Below are 17,648 nucleotides of genomic sequence, written 5' to 3' on the forward strand. Positions count from 1 at the left end.
GAAGAAGATTTTAATTGATTTTTATGACCTTCTTACCATAAAATGTCCCAACTAAAGAACACATAGGCTGAAAATGACTACTTGCTAAAAAAACCCAATGCTGGGACATTTGCAGAACACATTTGTGGTCCAAAGGCCCATGTGAACAAACATTAAATCCATAACCACACTATTGGCAACAACCCAGGAATAACAAAAATATCAGTGTTCACATATTTTAAAAGTCAGCATAAAATGTCCAGTGCCATTTTTAACATTAAACTGGGACAGAGGACCAACTTTAGTTTCCACCTTCAATGTCGTCTTATTCTGAAACTATATATCTTAGAAAGCTATAGCTATAAGAAGCTGTATGATGGTGATGCCAAATGGCTGTATATATTTTTTCTCTGTTGTAATTGTAAGAGTAATTCTTTCAACCTCATAATGCTTACGTTCAGTTTAACATTCAAAGTCCCTAAAGTTTCAAAAGTCCCATTATTACCACTCTGTTTCAGGGCAATGAGGCTGTTACAGTGTAACAGGTGCACCTGTTGATGCCCACACAGTACATGCACCCGAGACCTACCACTCTGCACATATAGGATCCTAGTTTTACTGACCCTCGCTGACATAATTGTAGACTGTAGAGGTATGTCTTTTAGATACATTCCATATATCTTATATTGCAGTGTCATTGACAATATTCAAAGCAAGAATGGGAGTATTTTTTAGATGTGTAGGGGAGTGTCTGTGTGTGAGCAGTAAATAACCTTCAGAACCAGATTAGCACTTGTTTTGACTTTCACACACATTTAGGGACATAACTCTTAAACTACTAGTCAATATTTATCAAGGGTGCAGCGGAGTTAAATATTACTGTATGAACAAGCCAACAGGTGCTCACGAACACACTCGCTCATTTACACTATGACACTCAAAGCAGTGGGTGTTATCTTTGGATGGAGCACAATTAACAGACTGAATCTTTACCAGAAGCTACCAAGAAAGGGAGAGTTTGCCTCAGGCCAAATTCCACAGCTGTTATCAGTACGGTGACGATCAATATCTGACATCAAACTGAGGGGAAACTGTGGAACACAGTGCTTAAAGGTAACCACATATGGTGACTGTTGAAAGCCTGGCAATAGTTCGCAATGGGACAAAAAAGCAATAACCAGAGCCGTTCAGATCATATTATCTATTCCTTGGATGTCTGTAACTAGTTTGTATTTTTTTTGTTGCTACTTTGGGAGTTAATCAAATTAATCAATTAATTAATGTCCCACTAATCTGTTCTTCTGAGTTAAAATCAAATTTCAAGATTTGTCCTACAATTGGCCAGGTTCCATTAAATGCAATCATGTTAGTACAAAAAAAAGTTATGGAGCATTGGAAATACCAACATCATCAGAACATGCCAATCAGGACCCCTGAGCGCTTATTAACACTGGGTAAACATACCTGTAAAACTATGCTGCTCTAACGGTGATAACTTAATGGCATTTGGGTTCAAATAAGTATAGTATAGTTTGTTATGTAAATTAAATCACTACGCAAGTTAAGTAGTCTCCACAGGACAGTGGTCTCCTGGGTGTAAGTCGTGTTTGTTTGATTCATACATCCATCCATCCTGCCCTCCTACCTTTGTGGACTTTTTCACTCTTTATACGTAGTATAGTAGAGGTCAGCTATAGTATGGCAACCTTGCTTGACTCTCCCGAGCACTTCTCTGCACAGCATAAGTCAGTGGAGATTGATGGCTTTAAATAACACATGAAAGGCAAAAAATGCATTGTGATAACACATTAAATTATTTTCTAATTGCTGTGTTCTTCATACGTCATTTGATGATACCAGGCTGTAAATACATGTGGATTTATGTAATAAATTGAATTATAGATCATTCCACTTTAAAACTGCTCTAATGTGGCTGTGATTAACTGATATACTGAAGTACTTAACAAGCTGAAATCCCCAACAGCAAGATCAAGCATGTGGGGGATTTAATTAATCCTTTTAACCAAATTTTCCTGTTGTCCTCGGAGCTACGTGATGAACCGGTTGGTACATCACCAAAACCAATAGCTGCAGTTGGCCTTCGCATCAGGTTGAATACCACAGCTGAGTGGGTACAGCGTGATCAGATAGTTTTCATCATACCAAAAGACAAGCAAACAAACATTAAAAGGGATCGCCTGTTTGAGAAGCAGGCAGGGTATGATCTTATGTAAAGAACCTTTTGCTACATGTCAAATTTAACAGCAATCCATCCAATAGTTGTTGAGACATTAATGAAACAAATACATGGTTTCACATGGTTCTTGTGTGAATTAATGTTCATGAATATTATGGAATGTCATTGTCAGATCCCTGCCCAACATTTTCACATTGTGCACCATTTAGAGTAGTAGAGGTCAGCTACAGTATGCAAGCCAAATGAATGTTTACAACTGTTTTCAAATAGTTTGACATGGGTAGGGAACCAACTCCCTCAAGTACGGATTACTAATGACATTTTTCCTGCAGTGTGGTCTTCTACCATTTGGTCCACTCTAAGGTTTACAGCATTGACAGCTTCTCTGAACCCTGTGATACTGAGGGGAGTAGGGATATGTACAGCAACATGATACTGATGGACCACTTCCACAAAGCAGCTTAAACTACCAACCCCCCAACCCCCTCCTCTACATAGACAAGCGTTCTGCAACAAACAGCTCCATACAGCAGCTTGCTGTTTCCATGTTTCCCTGCTGGTGGGATGGCCACATCCCTCCTCCACCATCCCCATCCCCCACACACAAACCTAATCTAAAACTGGGGTGCAGCAACAGCTGATCCTTCAGGAGCGTCTATTTTTAAAACCCTTTTGCAGAACGGGCCAACTCATCAGGCCTGACATACCATCCTGTCAGAGGACTGCCAGTGAGGGACTTGACCTCTCTGCTACTTAAAGGCACAGACTTTCCCTTCGCTGCACAGATGTGATAGAAGACTGTCCACAAATACTGTTTTATTGTTGGAGTTTTGCCTTATTACCAAATTAAGCAGATGAGGATTCATTCATCGGAGATCCTGTGTGGATATTGTTTATCTGTTGCTACTGCTGCTGACTAAGTGTGCATGAGATCTGTCAACCTCCTCAAACCTCAGCCGGGGAACTTTCCGGCCACTGCGAATAGACTACAACAAGAAACGATTACCAGCTACAGGAATGTGCAACCTCAGACACGCTACTGCAGGGTAAATAGTCAGCTAAGCAGTTAAGAGAAAATAACATTCAAACAGCCAAACCTCTGTTAGCTTTAGCACTGTTACCACTGCCATTCACTGCTAAAGAGTGATGACAATAGGGTGTGTGTGTGTCAGTTAAGAGTGACATGCAAATCTGCTGAAACATCCGGGTTGGGTTAGCACAGACCCAACTTCCTCCCAACTGAAGAAAGCTTGTCAAAGATGCCCTGAATTAAGGGCCATGGCTATGATGGTGGATTTTTATGCTCAGCACCTGTAAGAAAAACTCTTTGATATTAAAGCCAAGTATTGATTTTCTGCCTGTGAATCACACCTAGTGCACAAGTGTAGACAAAAGTGTGCAGGGTATTAAACTTCAAAGTGACTGACTTAAGTCCTGAAGACACACTGGGCATTATTCCTGCCACAAAACACTCATTTATCCTACACCAGACTCATCATAATAAACAGATTATAAACCCTACCCTGTACCAACCCTGTCACAACACGACTTCAGCACCTGTTAGAAACAACTGCTGCCAACTTCAGTCTTGCATTATTGAAGGGGTGGCCCAACAACTCATGCAGGTTAGCACATGACAGGCTCTTTCCTTACAGTACAGGAAACCATTTTAAATCAGCTGCGGGCCATGAAGTTTGGTGGGCTTCAAAACTTTGTTTGGTGAATGATCAGTTTACTAATCAGCCAATAGGGGCCGTGTCTTTAATACATGGTATGTCATCACACTGATTCCCGTGCTTCCCATTCATCGTCTTTGTAAGTCGCTGTGCAACGCATTCAGGTAGCGTTGCTGCACACCTAGAGAGAAGCATTTGCATAAATTTGAAGTATCAACTACGTTATGCAAATAAAGGGCATCCAGCACGATTTGCCACCACTGGAAAGTCCCGTAAAAACTAACAGTGATCGATCTAATACAAAGATTCCTCCTCAAACGTTTTCAGAAACACATTTTAGTTATTTAGTTTCCTAATGTAAGAAATTTGTTTCCAAACGAGCTGCCATGTTGGTCCTGTTTTAAATCCTGGAGCAGACAGGCTTGAGTGGAAGCGTTCATCCAATCTGGTGCAACCAGGGTTGAAAGGATCTGTCTTGTGTACAACTCTCACGATAGTTAGGCGTGAGGAGTGAGGTTGGTTAAGGTTAGGGTAAGAATATCAGGGTTAGAGTAGGCGTGTCACGTCCTAAGTCGCCCCAATGACAAGGAAAACATGATGTCATATTTACACAATATGGATCCTCCTGACCCCTAACCTTGTAGAAGAGTGTAAACTGTACGTTTTATTTTTTGGTCAGAAGTCGTAGAAGAGAACTTGGATGTCTTCAATGCATGAAATAAAGTCAGAAAGAAGAACATCTGTCAATCATCTATCAACACTGACTAGCAGTACGAAGATAACTCCCCTTGCAGCTTTCAAAATGCAGTTAAATGTTATTTGAAATGCGTCTAATTGATCAATTTCATTGTTTATGTGAATGTATGTTGGATACTTTTTTTTTTATTAAAAAAAGACCACTGAGGTGTGTTGGTTTTTGTTTTGCATATGGTTGGTTGCAAAACAGCAATCCTTTCCATTTCTTTTTTTTATCTTGTAAATGAAATACTTTTCTTCATTCAAACTCTCCAGTCTTGAGTTTTCAAAACACTCCCCACATGTTAAAACAACACGTAATCTGACCTGCTATAATCAAGCATGGATCAAGTCTCTACAAGTTACTTTGTGGCTTGTTTTCAAGATGAGAGAGTGATATCAGTTTCAAGGTGTATGGCATACAGACTGCACTGATGGAAATGGAAGAAGAAGAAGTACTCATACTACTTTTTTTTACAGTGTAGGAGTCCTGCAAACATATTTTTCTTATCTGAAAGTATTGCCATCAGAATACACTGAAAATACTTATATATATATTAGTGGCTTATAAGTAAGCTTATTGATTTTCAAGTCATTAGAACGAAAATCTTTAATATATAGTAATGACTAAATATACTGCCAGACAGCCTGTGAATTTACCCCAGTGAATCAATAAAATCTCTGGCCTATTTTTAACCTTCAATAATAAAGTATAACTTATTTGTTATACGTTTTCAAATAACTGTAGGGGACTGAAACGTACATTATTTCCCTCCTACATGTAGTGGAGTAGAGGTATAAAGTAGCACACATGGCAGTAGGTTGCTCAACTTAAGTCCAAACAGTGCTGGAAGAAGTATTCAGATCCCTTACTTTAGTAAAAGTACTAATACCACACTGTGACATTACTCCACTACAAGTAAAAGTCCTGCATTCAAAACTTACTGAAGTAAAAGTACAAAAGTATCAGCATCAAAATGTACTTAAAGTATCAAAAGTACTCTTAATGCAGAATGACGCCACTCTGATTGTTAAATATATTCGAAATATATTATTGTATTATTATTATCATTATTATTATTTTTGATGCATTTATCTAAGCAGCATTTTCATTTTCTCAAGGTAGGGCTCATTTTAACATCTTAATATACTGTTAACAGGTTTAATTTATTAAAAAAAAAAAAAAAAGCTAATCACTTAAAATGCATCATGTTTTTATGTTAATTATTGACCTGAAAAGTAACTAAAGGTGTCAGCTAAATGTAGTGAAGTAAAAAGTACAATATTTGCCTCTAAAATGTAGTAAAGTAGAAGTACAAAGTTACTTAAAATGGAAATACTCAAGTAAAGCACAAGTACCTCAAAATGGAACTTAAGTACAGTACTTGAGTAAATGTACTTAGTTACATTCAACCACTCAGTGATGAATTTTAGAGTTGAAATGGGAACAGCTATATGTTACATTTGAGACTCAGGGTGCGTTTAAGGTCTTTTTTCATTCTTGGGTAAAATGAACAACAAACATATCAGGACTGACAGTAGCCTAATTAAAACACATGTCAGTATGTAGGTTAAGGTTTTGGGGTTACATAGGTACGGGTCTACAGGGAGCTGAGGAGACAGACCAGTCCATGGATTGGATTCTTAACTGTCTCTTTTCACACCAGACAGGAAGGATTTATTTAACGTTTTGACCATTTCTCCACTCACCTCTCTCGCTATGAGATTTAGGGCATCGTCCTCTGCCGTCGACCTCTCCTTCTTGGTCGATCTTTTCCGTCCTGTGCCCTGAGTCCCCATGTTTTCTCAAATACTTATCCACTCACAGAAGTCACACTCGGTGGTCCAAATAAAAAAAAGAGCGCACCGAATAATCCAAACAGAGCTCGCTCGCTAAATTAGTGGCTCTCATGTGTCGCTAAAATATCAAGTTAAAGCCGAGGGAGTAAAAAAAAACCGTGGCTGGTCGCGTTCACAGCGTGGGTCATTGTCATACATCCGTTTTTACACTTCTTCCTGTGTTTCTGTAACGACGCAAAAAAAACTCGAGACGAAAAGTCTGCTTCAAACTGTGACTGGCAGCATCTGCCCCACGTGCGCTTCTTCTGGTGCGTTTACTAGTAAATTCAGTCACTGTAATAACTCCTCACTGCCCCTTTAAAACCGTATATATATTACAAACACCGACATTTATGAATATATACATATAGATATAAAAACAACATTAATTGCAGCTAAACTAGCGTTATCACAACGTTTTTAAAAATGTGTCGTGTTTATGTGGCAGCAGTATGACTCCACCACCTGACGGGTTCAGAGACACTCGAACCTGTCACACTGACGGACTTCAAAGCCTGTACTCAATCACGCTGCCTTCACGTGAAGTCGGATTTTTCATGTGCAAGGGAAACGATAGTCATTTTTTTTCAATTACCACCCTGGTAGAGCAGACATTTGCTACTGTTTTGGTACTAGTTTGGAGGAAAAAAAGTTGCTCCAAAGAAATATAGGTACATTAATAACTGGGTAGCGGCATGTCCGTATACTGAAGTGGATAGTTTATTAAAGAGAAAAAACTTTTAGTTCTTCAAAAGATGATTTTCTTTTTCTTTTCCATTCTTAGTTGTTTTTCAAAGGATTAGGAAATGTAACAATACTCTGAACAGGGGGAGACAAGAACTTGTTACCTGTTTTTGGTTTTCTTCTTTATAAAACCCAACATAAATGAGATTTTGTTATTTACTCATTTTCTTTTGTTAGTTTCGTTAAATTACACTTTTTAACTTACAAAATATTCTCTCTCTTTTTTTGGGGTTGACTTAGTTGACTTAGTTCTTTCTGTAGCCTAGTGCTGTGCGATATGAGGATATATAGCCTACCATCAAAACAATATAAAATGTCTTTGACATATATTTTTCTATATTGTTTTTATAATGATGCTGAAAAACTAGATGTGGAACTACATTGTGGCAATTTTTTTTACATTGCTTTACATTCTGATCCTTGCACATGGGTGCAGATCTGGAGCAAAGCTGGAGAGAACCACAGAGTCGCTGTTTTGCTTACGTGAGTATGGAGTATGCCAAAGTAGGCTAATTTGGTTATTTCATATAGACTATGTATTTATTTATGTCATTACCAGAAAACACAAAACGACCTACATTGGAATAGCAGATTTTGGCCATATTGCCCAGCCCTACTGTAGCCTAGTCTTAAATTGTTAATGTTCTCTTTACAGTAAAATGGAAGAAGAACAACAAAAACAGTGATTTAAAGTGTATCAAAGAATGTGTTCTCTTGTGCTAATTTTTTTTGAATAAAATCATACCTTTTTTACTATGATACTACTCTGGACCCATAAGCTGCTACTTGACCAACATTTCTTACCTACTGTTTGTTTACTCAGCTTATCTACAAATACTTTTGTATCACACACACACCAAAGAGCTGCTAAACAGAATTTCACTGTAAAAGCAAAATGTCCATAAAGATCTATTCTATTCTATCTACTCAATTCTAATTAGAGCACCTAATGTGTAAAAGTTAAGAATCCGGAGTTTACGCAGAGCACTTGAACGCAGCATCAACCTCTGGACGGGGACTCCATACATGTTCAGGGGTTGAGTTTCAGCCAGGAACCACAGCTCTGGCCTGGGCTATCGCACTCTTTCTCACACCCACTCTGCTATTTTTAATAATGAGCAGCAAACTCTAAACACAGACTTGAGTTTCTTAAAGAGATAGACAATACCTCAGTCTTAATGGGCACAATGTAGATCCCACACTGTTGAGGTAATGGTCCAGTATAGTGTGTCTGGGATAGTCAGTGGTGAGCTGATTGTGACCTCACCATTTACTTTTTATATCTTGTGGTATCACTGTTGTACTTATAATATAGAGCTCACGCTTACACTTTCCATAAAAGTTTTATTTATTTTAATTAATTTCAGATTGTATAAATGGCACCTTCATTTTTTAAATTTAATTTAAATAAAAAATAAAATAAAATTGTTTGTTTTATTCCATCCTGTAGTTGTGCAACCACAAATACCTTTTGTCAATGCCTATGATTTTTGTTTTAAAATCTAAAACATTTTGGCAATATTTCAAAGGATAGATTCAATCAGTAATGGAAAGTAACTAAGTACATTTACTTAAGTATTGTACTCAAATACAATTTAGAGGTACTTGTACTTTACTTGAGTATTTCCACATTTGTAACTTTATACACTCCTTTTTGAGGCAAATATTGTACTTTTTACTCCACTACATTTAGCTGACAGCTTTAGTTATTTTTTAAGCCAAGATTAAACATAAAAGACACTAGACATTTAAAGTCATGAGACATTTTTTTTAATTAAATACCATAACACTATATTAAGGAGTTAAAATGAGCCCTTTCTTTACTAAATTAAAATGTTGCTCGCATAAATGCATCAATTCAAATAATATTATAATATATTTGGAATATATTAAGCAATCTGATCCATTCTGCATAACAAGTACTTTTACTTTTGATACTTTAAGTACATTTTGATGCTGATACTTTTGTACTTTCACTTCAGAAGGTTTTGAATGCAGGACTTTTAGTGGAGTAATTTCACAGTGTGGTATTAGTACTTTTATTGAAGTAAGGGATCTGAATACTTCTACCACCACTGGATTTAATAAAGGCATATGATCACAGACTGTAAGCCTGACACTTTATTATTACCACAAGACTTTAATGCTGCAATGACGCCCTCCTGTGTCGATACAATGTCATGCAAGGAAAACAGGAAAAGGAAAACAGGCCCACTGTAGTCTGTGCTGTATCTTGGAGAAGCCTATGATATTATTTATAAAGGTGATGGTACATTTTGTGATTCATTTCTAATAGCATATATTAACTATTTTATCATACAGCATACCTAGCAATTTGTAATGTTACTGGAAATTCATCTCACTGAGTAAAAGTGATATGAAAATAACTTATTTTTGATTTTATTAAATGTTTGTGTGCATTCAAAATCAACTAAAAATAGTCATTTGCATGTGACATGTAGGAGTTACATTAAACTTGCAAAGAAGACGGGAAGTAGAAACTCATGACAATTTTTTTTTTTAACAGACCAAAATCTCCCAATCATTTGCATACTGTAAAAATTCCCATTACATGTGTAGTTTACAATAAACACTGATGACACACTTGTAGTCATCCTGTGTGAGGTCTAAATAGTCAAGAGTGCTTGTGATTTCTATTTGGTAATGGCTGGGGAAGTTTTATGGCTCAGTAGTGTGTATACAAGGAAGTGAAACATGTTGTCGGCCTTTTACGAGTTCAGACTGGACTTTGGTTTTACTTTTATTTTCTGCAAGGTGAAGTTGGCACAGCCTCAGACTCACAACAAACAACTCGTCTCTACAGTTTGGAGTAGCTGCTGCTTCCTAACAGGAGAAAGACTCCTAAGCACTTGAGGACCTTCTTGGACTAAGTTTATTGTATCCATCTGTTTTTCCTCTTAAAGTTAAGTAGACTTTTGATGGGGGAAACGCTCCCAAGGGTGCCAGGAGGTGTTCGGCTCCACAGTGACACTGTGAGTAGACCGGTGCAGACCCTCAGGGTTAAGATGGTTCTTCTGGGGAGCTCTGGTGTGGGGAAGTCCAGCCTGGCACTGCGATTCGCCAAGGATGAGTTCAGGAATACGTCACCTACTATAGGCTGTGAGTTCATGTCGCTCTGAGCTTTGGATAGCGATGGTTACATATCACAATGACACTAAAAGTAACAGAAAAAATGTTTTAAATGTTGGGAAATTCACTTATTTGCTGAGATTTATTTGAAAATCTGTAACACTCATGTCTATGAGGTAAATACGAAGCTACAGTCAGGAGATGGTTAGCTTAGTTTAGTTTAGCAGAAAGACTGGAAGCATTGGAAAACAGCAAGCATAACTCTAGCCAAACTGCCTTATAAAACCTCAACATTTTTACAAATTAACAAAATTTGTGTGTGAAGTATTAAAAGGACAAGTTGTGGTCCAACACAGACTTATGTACCGGACTATTTCTTGTCAGGGGGCACTGCATGGCAGCTGGATTTTCACAATACCATGAGTTCATGTGAGAGTTGCGTCTTCCAGTGGCCACTCACTGCCCAAAAGACATATTCTCCATTGACTGTTACAAAAGAGACGTCTGTAAAACAGTTGACCAGACAACTCAAAGTGCAAACAAGGTGAATGAGTATTGCAGTGTCACCATTTTAACACTTCCGATTCCCAACCAGGGCGATGCTAATTTACGGGTTGGCCAACAAATATATGTCATCCCTGCAGCGGTCTATTATGACTCTTTCTGTTGTGAATTGCTGATCCATTTCCTCGAACTGTGGAGTCCATGGGATGAGTAGGAAATCACATGCGAGGACAATGGGAGGAACACAACTACACATATTCGGTGGGCCGCATAACATATGGGGCGTTAGAAACGTTTTTGTCGTATTCAGCCCAATGACTGAATGGCGCCCATTCAGTCATTGGACCGAATGGGCAGAATGGCCCCACTCAGATTTATTTATATATTATTGGACTCTTTGAGACCACTCAAGTCGCTTTACACTATACAGGCGCTCATTCACCCATTCACACACACATTCATACTGGTGGCTATCCTAAACGTTGCCACCTGCCACCATTGGGAATTCATTCATACCCCAATCAATTTGCAATTTGGGGTTCAATATCTTGCCCAAGGATACTTCGACATGTATATCCTTCCGATCAGTGGGCAACCGCTCCGCCAACTGAGCCACAGCTGCCACCTGTCTTAGGTGTGTAAGACAGGTGTGTATTATTGCACTGAAAGACCTACAAAAGAGATTTGTGTTTCATGTGTACCTAAACTATGATTGACTGTCTACTCAGTCAGAGGTAGGACCTCAGTGTGAGTAGATATAAGTACTGAAGACAGAAAAATGCTATTCTAACGTGTGTGTATGTGTGTGTGTGTGTGTATGCCTGCACATACTTGATGCCACCCCTACGTTGGTCGGTGCCCAATTTGGACCAACCTAGTCAAAAATGTTTGCCATGTTAATGTCTTCCTGGAAAATCCACAACTTGCCGTTTTAAATGTCAGTTTGTTTGTTGTTGTTTTTAACAGATTAAACAAACAATAAAGCTTATTAAGTGCTTGTAGGCATATTTTTCACCTTTGAAAAGAACCAGGCTAGCTGTATACCTTATTTCCAGATTTTATGCTGAGCTAAGCTAACATCTCTTGGCTGTAACTTCATAAACCTAAAAAGCATACGGACATTAGAGTGGTGTTAAACTTCCATGTTTGTCATTCATCACAGTTTGATAGTTGTATAACTTATTAGTTTGACATGTAACTGTAACAGACACATGATCTGATCTGATCTACTGATTCTCAGAAACATTCACTAGCTAAATTGAAAATGTGATCCAGGATCATCTCTAAAGAGTCAGTAAAGAAAGATGAATCCCTTCTGGTGTCTCTGTGCTGTCTTTCCCCTCAGGTGCCTACCTGACCCGGTTGGTGCATCTGAATAACGTCACTCTGCGCTTTGAGATATGGGACACGGCAGGACAGGAGAAATACCACAGTGTCACCCCACTTTACTACAGAGGAGCCCACGCTACACTGCTAGTCTACGACATCAGCAAAAGGGTAAAAGGACTAGACATCCAACCATCACAGTGTCTTATCCTGGCTGCTGCTCATGCCATTGTGTATGCTTGTGTCACTATAGGAAACATTTATCAGATCTCAAGTGTGGCTTAAAGAGCTTGAGAAACAGAACATCCCAGGATCCACTGTCATATGGCTGGTGGGCAACAAGGGGGATCTGGCACAGGACCGACAAGTCTCAGTGCAGGTACAGACGCAGAAAATCACCTTCCTTCATCCAGTCACATCTATTCATGTCAGTGACTTGCATTTTGTGGTTTCTTTATGTCACCACACAGGAAGGACAGAGTCTGGCCAATGACAAGGGCTTATTTTTCATAGAGACATCAGCCATGACAGGGGAGGAAGTTGGGAAGCTGCTGATAAGTGTAGGTAAGTGAAGCTGTTCATTGCCCTCTGTGGATCATTAAAGGCTTATCTTATGACTTTTATTACCCCAACAAGCTCCACCCGTAGACTGTATGAAGAATGCTCGACGCGTCTCCACTTCCTTCCACTGTACAATATTGAGGGCTAAATATTCTGAATACAGGCGCTGGCATCTGGCCCTGGTGCTGTCACACGAAGCCACAGGCCGAGTTCTCGACCAAGTTCTCACCTGACCAAACGCGAGTCAATTACAGCTGTCAACCATGTTACAGCCCCACTAATTAAGACCAAACTCATCAGAAAAATGTACACTTGATCAAGCATCAGTGTGATAAGACCTACCTAAAATGAAAGAAACCATGATTTGGAAAAATGTATTTGACCGGGGTGGGATTTATTAGAGCTATACTGGAGCTCTCCAATAGGTGGTGATAAAGCTGTTTGGGCCATTCATTTCTCAGTTCAGTTGAGATATATCAGTGAGTGATTCAAGTAATTTGTTGGCAAATAGTGTTTTTATTCAACTAAATTCTCAGCTCACTTCATAAACAACCATTTTCAGTTCACTAGAAAGCGAGCTGAAACAAACTCTCAGCCGTGTATTTTACAACAGCTGGTTTGGCACACAAACACTCAGCATGGCACCTGGACACGGTGCATGTTCAGAGAATCACTTAATGTTCTACACAGTAAACATGAGCGCTGAGTGGGTCAATGAGTCACTTAAGCCCGCCCCTCTCTACCTCTCATTCCCTCTCAAAGATTTTGAGGTACGTTCCAGCTAAATCCACGAGCCAAGGGCTTTACCTGGTTCGCACTGGTATGCCTACAATACAAAGAAACACTATATTAACGTGGAATTAAGATGGTACATACAAACGCATGAAATCAGTGGCGGTTCTAGACCAGTTTTACTGTGGGGGCCAAGCAGGGGCCAGTGTTTAATCAGAGGGGCACATAAAAAAAACGGCAGAGATGATATTTAAGGCGTTCAAACCCTTTATTTTAGCTCATTTAAAAATCTCATTGAAGTATATTTGGAAGATACAAATACACTGATTGAAACAATGAGACTTACCAACAATAATTATTTTTGCACGACAATGACATTTCTCATTTTAGTGCACAATTACTTTTTTTTTATTTTGAAAGTGCAGTCCAGTGAGAATGATCTTCTTTTCTATACACAAGCTTTTATTGCACAATTCAACTATTATACAATGGACACATTCTGGGTTCCGTTTGTGCACAATGAGATATTGTTTGAACAAAAAAAAGGTTAGAATTGTTCCGTCGCTCATCGTTATAAATTGATCATTTAAATATTAATTTGACACAGGGGCCACAGCAGGGGCCAAGGGCTTCTTGGTAGGGGCAGTGGCCCCTGGAGGCCCCTGTGTAGAACCGCCACTGCATGAAATCAGAGGAACTCAACCATAGTTCTGATGCATGAGGTTGCTTTTAAGGTTTTGATGGCTTGGTGATGGACTTGGCCTCCAACTCTCGTGTCCTTGAGAAGCAATGTGGTTGATTTGCTGACAAAGCCCCTGCAACCAGCCCCGAGTGGGCAGACCCAAGCTTTCCAGCTGCGTTGTTGAGCATCAGCTGCCAGCTCGGTATACTTGAGGCTTTTACATTCATGGGCCTCCTCCTCCACATTTTCCTAGGGAACGGTTAGTTCTATGATTAAGCTGATGTGGAGGAGCAAATCATGAGATCTGGTCTGAGAATAGTTTTGGTAATCTCAGGTGGAAAGCTAAGCAGGTTTAGGTCAACCAACAGCTTCCAGTCTCATGCCCCATAGGCTATATCACACACCAAGTCTATTCATCAATCATTTCTTTTCTTTTTTACTTAGAGATGCCTTTTCTACAAAAACAACTACACTGAGAATTTGAAATGACCTCTCATCCCTCTGCAAAAAGTCCCATACTCAGAATTAGGCTTCTTTTGGTGTTGTCATAGTAACATTGTTGCAGAGTGCTGTCCCAGTCCTGTTTATACATGTCCAGTCCTTCCAGCCTCTTTCACTCCAGCACTCACCAGCTGATGCAGATTAAGTGTCTGGGTCTCATGGTTTGGGGGAGAGATTGGGACTCATCAAAACCCTTTTCATACTCCACAAGAACAGAGAAATGTGTTCTGGTTCTTTAGGTGGCAAGAACAAGAAAAAAGTTATTTCTGGGCAGAACATTTGATACTTCATGAGAAACTCCACAGCAAAACTCCTGGGAAGTCGTCACAGGGCCCTCCCACTGCAGCACACATCCCATTCAAATCCACATTTCTGACCAATACACTGTAATAAATTATTCTGTAGTCATTTCATTTTACTTAATATATTTGATAAAATGTATTAAATATAAATGCGTCCTTGATTTTGAGGCAGTTGTTTAAGTAACTTTAATATAAAAATGTTTGAGATGGAATTTACTTATTTTGATCACATTAAATATAATCTTTATGTGTTTGTAATTCTAAATCAAGAGAATTTTGAATGAATCCAACACAATAGAATTAGTCAGTTTTTAATTGACACTTAACACTTCCTGTTAAGTTGTTATTAACTCAACTTGTAACGTAGTTAGATTTAATAAATAATATTGCGTGCACCACACAATAGTTCTGCCCAGATGATTTTCAAGAACAGAGACATTTGTTCTCTCTCCCATGGCTGCAAGAACAAAATCATTCTGTTCTTGCAGCCCTGGGAGAGAGAACAAATGTCTCCGTTCTTGTGGAGTATCTATTGTCCTTCACAGTCTGAAAAGAATGGGAACATGTGTCCAATGACCAAAGAAAGACCACTCATCTACCACTAGAGGGCAGTAGATACAAACATGAGCAGCACATGTCACCTCTGGTCTGATTTGATGAAAACTGCTAAAATTATGAGTGTCTAAGGTGCCAGGTGTCTTCTAAAGCTTGAAACTCCTGGCCTCTAAACCAGGGGTGGGCAATTAATTTTCCCAAGGGGCCACATGACCAATACCACGAAGGTTGTGGGGGCCGGACCAAAACTCGGAACTAAATTCTGCTCAATATTAATGTAATCGCTTTATAAAATATAGTAAATTATCTGGTTTTGAGCTGCTACTGATAGGAACACATGTTATGATGAGACTGTTAATGTGGAGTAAATCAAATATAGCAGTAAAAAGTAGTATATACTCCAATCACTGTATCACTTTTCCATTTATTTCAAACACAACTGTAAATGACCTTTAGCAAGGTTCCTATTTATGTTTTTGTATTATATAGCTTGTTTTTTCATGTTTGTACATTTTCAAGGTGTTTTACAATGTTGTGATGCTTTTATTTTGAAAAGGTGTCGTCCAGTGTAAAACGGGTTTTTTTTTTCAAAATAAAAGCACTGCGGTTATATTGATTTTTAATTTCTTGGTAACCTCATGCGGGCCGGACAAGGACAGCCAACAGGCCGGATGTGGCCCTCGGGCCGCCCAATGCCCAGGTCTGCTCTAAACTATCTGCATGTTCCTTGTACTGCACATGTGATTGTGGTGTGTTTGCTAACAGAGCTGCTGTGTTTCAGCCCACACAGTGTACGAGTGCATTGGAGAGCAGCAGGGAGGTCTGTCAGAGTGGCAGGAGGCACCAGCTGTGGATCTGCGCCACAGAGACTCCTTCAATCCTTTTGCACTCTGCTGCAAAGTTGGACCCTAACCTCCGTACATCATTGTCAGTATTGGTTCTTGTCTTTGTTTCTCTGTCTGTCTTCACCATTTTAAAGCTGCACTTATAGGAAACATATGTGTAGCTGGTAAAAAGAAAACATCTCAATTTAAAAAGACTTGTACATTCTGAGTCTATGGTTCGTTTTTCCGTTTTCCTACTGTTTGAACTGACTCCTATCCACTGTGGTGGACAGAAGCCAAGGAACACATTTTTCTTGGAGGAGAGAAAGACTTGAGGCGAAAAAACCTACTCAATATTATCCACGCAGGATAACTCCTTGGCTGCCGTGCTGCAGTTGTGTTGAGAGAGATCTTTCCACAACAGTTCCATTAGTTGCACTGATTTTCCCTCGCGGGTTTATGATCAACCCCCTCAGAATCTGTCACTAAACCAGATGTTGAACTGATACCAGTTCATTTCATTCACTGTCTCCGGGCAGAGATCCCCCCGAGCTGTATTCAGTTCAGAGTGTGGTTCTCCGAATTCCCTTTTTTTTTACACATTAGAGACCCTGTCAAGGTTAATAAAGATGATAATAAAGATAATAATTATAATAATAAAACTGTTTTAACAGTGCACATTTTGAAAGTATTTCCATTGTCGGAAATTATTTCATCTGTACAAACCTGGGTGGGTTCGTGACATAAGTACTGTGAATTATACATACATTTGCCCAACTTGCATGACTATAATGGTAAATAAAGAACTCATTTTTATGTCTCAGTGTTGGCTCTTTTAATTTTGCCAATCCATGATTGACTGAACAGTGAGATTGTTGCCTTTAAAGAAAAAGTTTAACATACACTTTGGGAAATGTGCTAATTTGCTTTACATCCAAAACGGAGATAAGATGTTTATTAATATGTATTTGTTTTTGTCTGAGCATTGACAAAATATAACTCTTAAAACCAGAAACATTCTGTGTTTGCTTCTGTTGTGTGTTTTTTTTAAACACAAATTATATAAAACATGTTAATGAATGAGCTTTAGAAGCGAACTTTTATGTTTTTTTTTCCACTTTAGAAATAAAAAAGTAGCTGATTGGTCTTAATGGTAAGCTAGACCAGTAGTTCTCAACCTTTTTGAGTCGCGACCCCCAATTTAACATGCATGTTGTCCACGACCCCCTCTCACTGAACAGAATCTCACACGCACAGTTCAGATCACCCAAAAAAGAAACAAAATGACCAAAAAAAGGAAAAAAAATTACCTAAAAAGACACAAATTCACCACAAAATGATCGAAAAAGACACAAAATGACCAAAAAAGACACAAAATGACCAGAAAAGACACAAAATGAC

At 38.9% G+C, this 17,648-nt stretch overlaps 2 protein-coding genes across 9 annotated transcripts in view; one reads left to right on the forward strand and one right to left on the reverse strand.

Moving 5' to 3' along the window:
• lrrfip1a (leucine rich repeat (in FLII) interacting protein 1a) overlaps window positions 1-6,913 on the reverse strand; it is a 62,308-nt gene extending 55,395 nt beyond the window's left edge. For 5 of the 8 annotated variants that reach the window (XM_059342761.1, XM_059342760.1, XM_059342757.1 and 2 more), the window contains exon 1: window positions 6,298-6,907. In XM_059342761.1, the coding sequence (XP_059198744.1) occupies window positions 6,298-6,387 (90 nt within the window). In that variant the 5' untranslated portion in view covers window positions 6,388-6,907. Of the gene's footprint in view, window positions 1-6,297 lie in introns of all 8 variants that reach the window. The other 3 variants (XM_059342756.1, XM_059342759.1, XM_059342762.1) reach the window with 2 other exon arrangements.
• Window positions 6,914-10,109: 3,196 nt separating this feature from the next.
• On the forward strand, window positions 10,110-17,035 carry LOC131979308 (ras-related protein Rab-17-like). The gene is made up of 5 exons (XM_059343254.1): window positions 10,110-10,290; window positions 12,110-12,261; window positions 12,344-12,469; window positions 12,561-12,654; window positions 16,205-17,035. The coding sequence occupies exons 1-5, from the start codon at window positions 10,110-10,112 to the stop codon at window positions 16,333-16,335; spliced, it is 684 nt and encodes a 227-aa protein (XP_059199237.1). The 3' UTR covers window positions 16,336-17,035.
• Window positions 17,036-17,648: the final 613 nt, after the last annotated feature.

Source organism: Centropristis striata, chromosome 10, assembly GCF_030273125.1.
Source record: "Centropristis striata isolate RG_2023a ecotype Rhode Island chromosome 10, C.striata_1.0, whole genome shotgun sequence".
Classification (NCBI taxonomy): Eukaryota; Metazoa; Chordata; class Actinopteri; order Perciformes; family Serranidae; genus Centropristis; species Centropristis striata.

Bases quoted from the DNA above. Each gene is read 5' to 3' on its own strand.
- LOC131979308 (XM_059343254.1), top strand. From the start codon at position 10,110: ATGGGGGAAACGCTCCCAAGGGTGCCAGGAGGTGTTCGGCTCCACAGT. The intron at 10,291-12,109 runs GTGAGTTCATGT...CTTTCCCCTCAG, and splicing joins TACGTCACCTACTATAGGCT to GTGCCTACCTGACCCGGTTG. The intron at 12,655-16,204 runs GTAAGTGAAGCT...GCTGTGTTTCAG, and splicing joins GAAGCTGCTGATAAGTGTAG to CCCACACAGTGTACGAGTGC.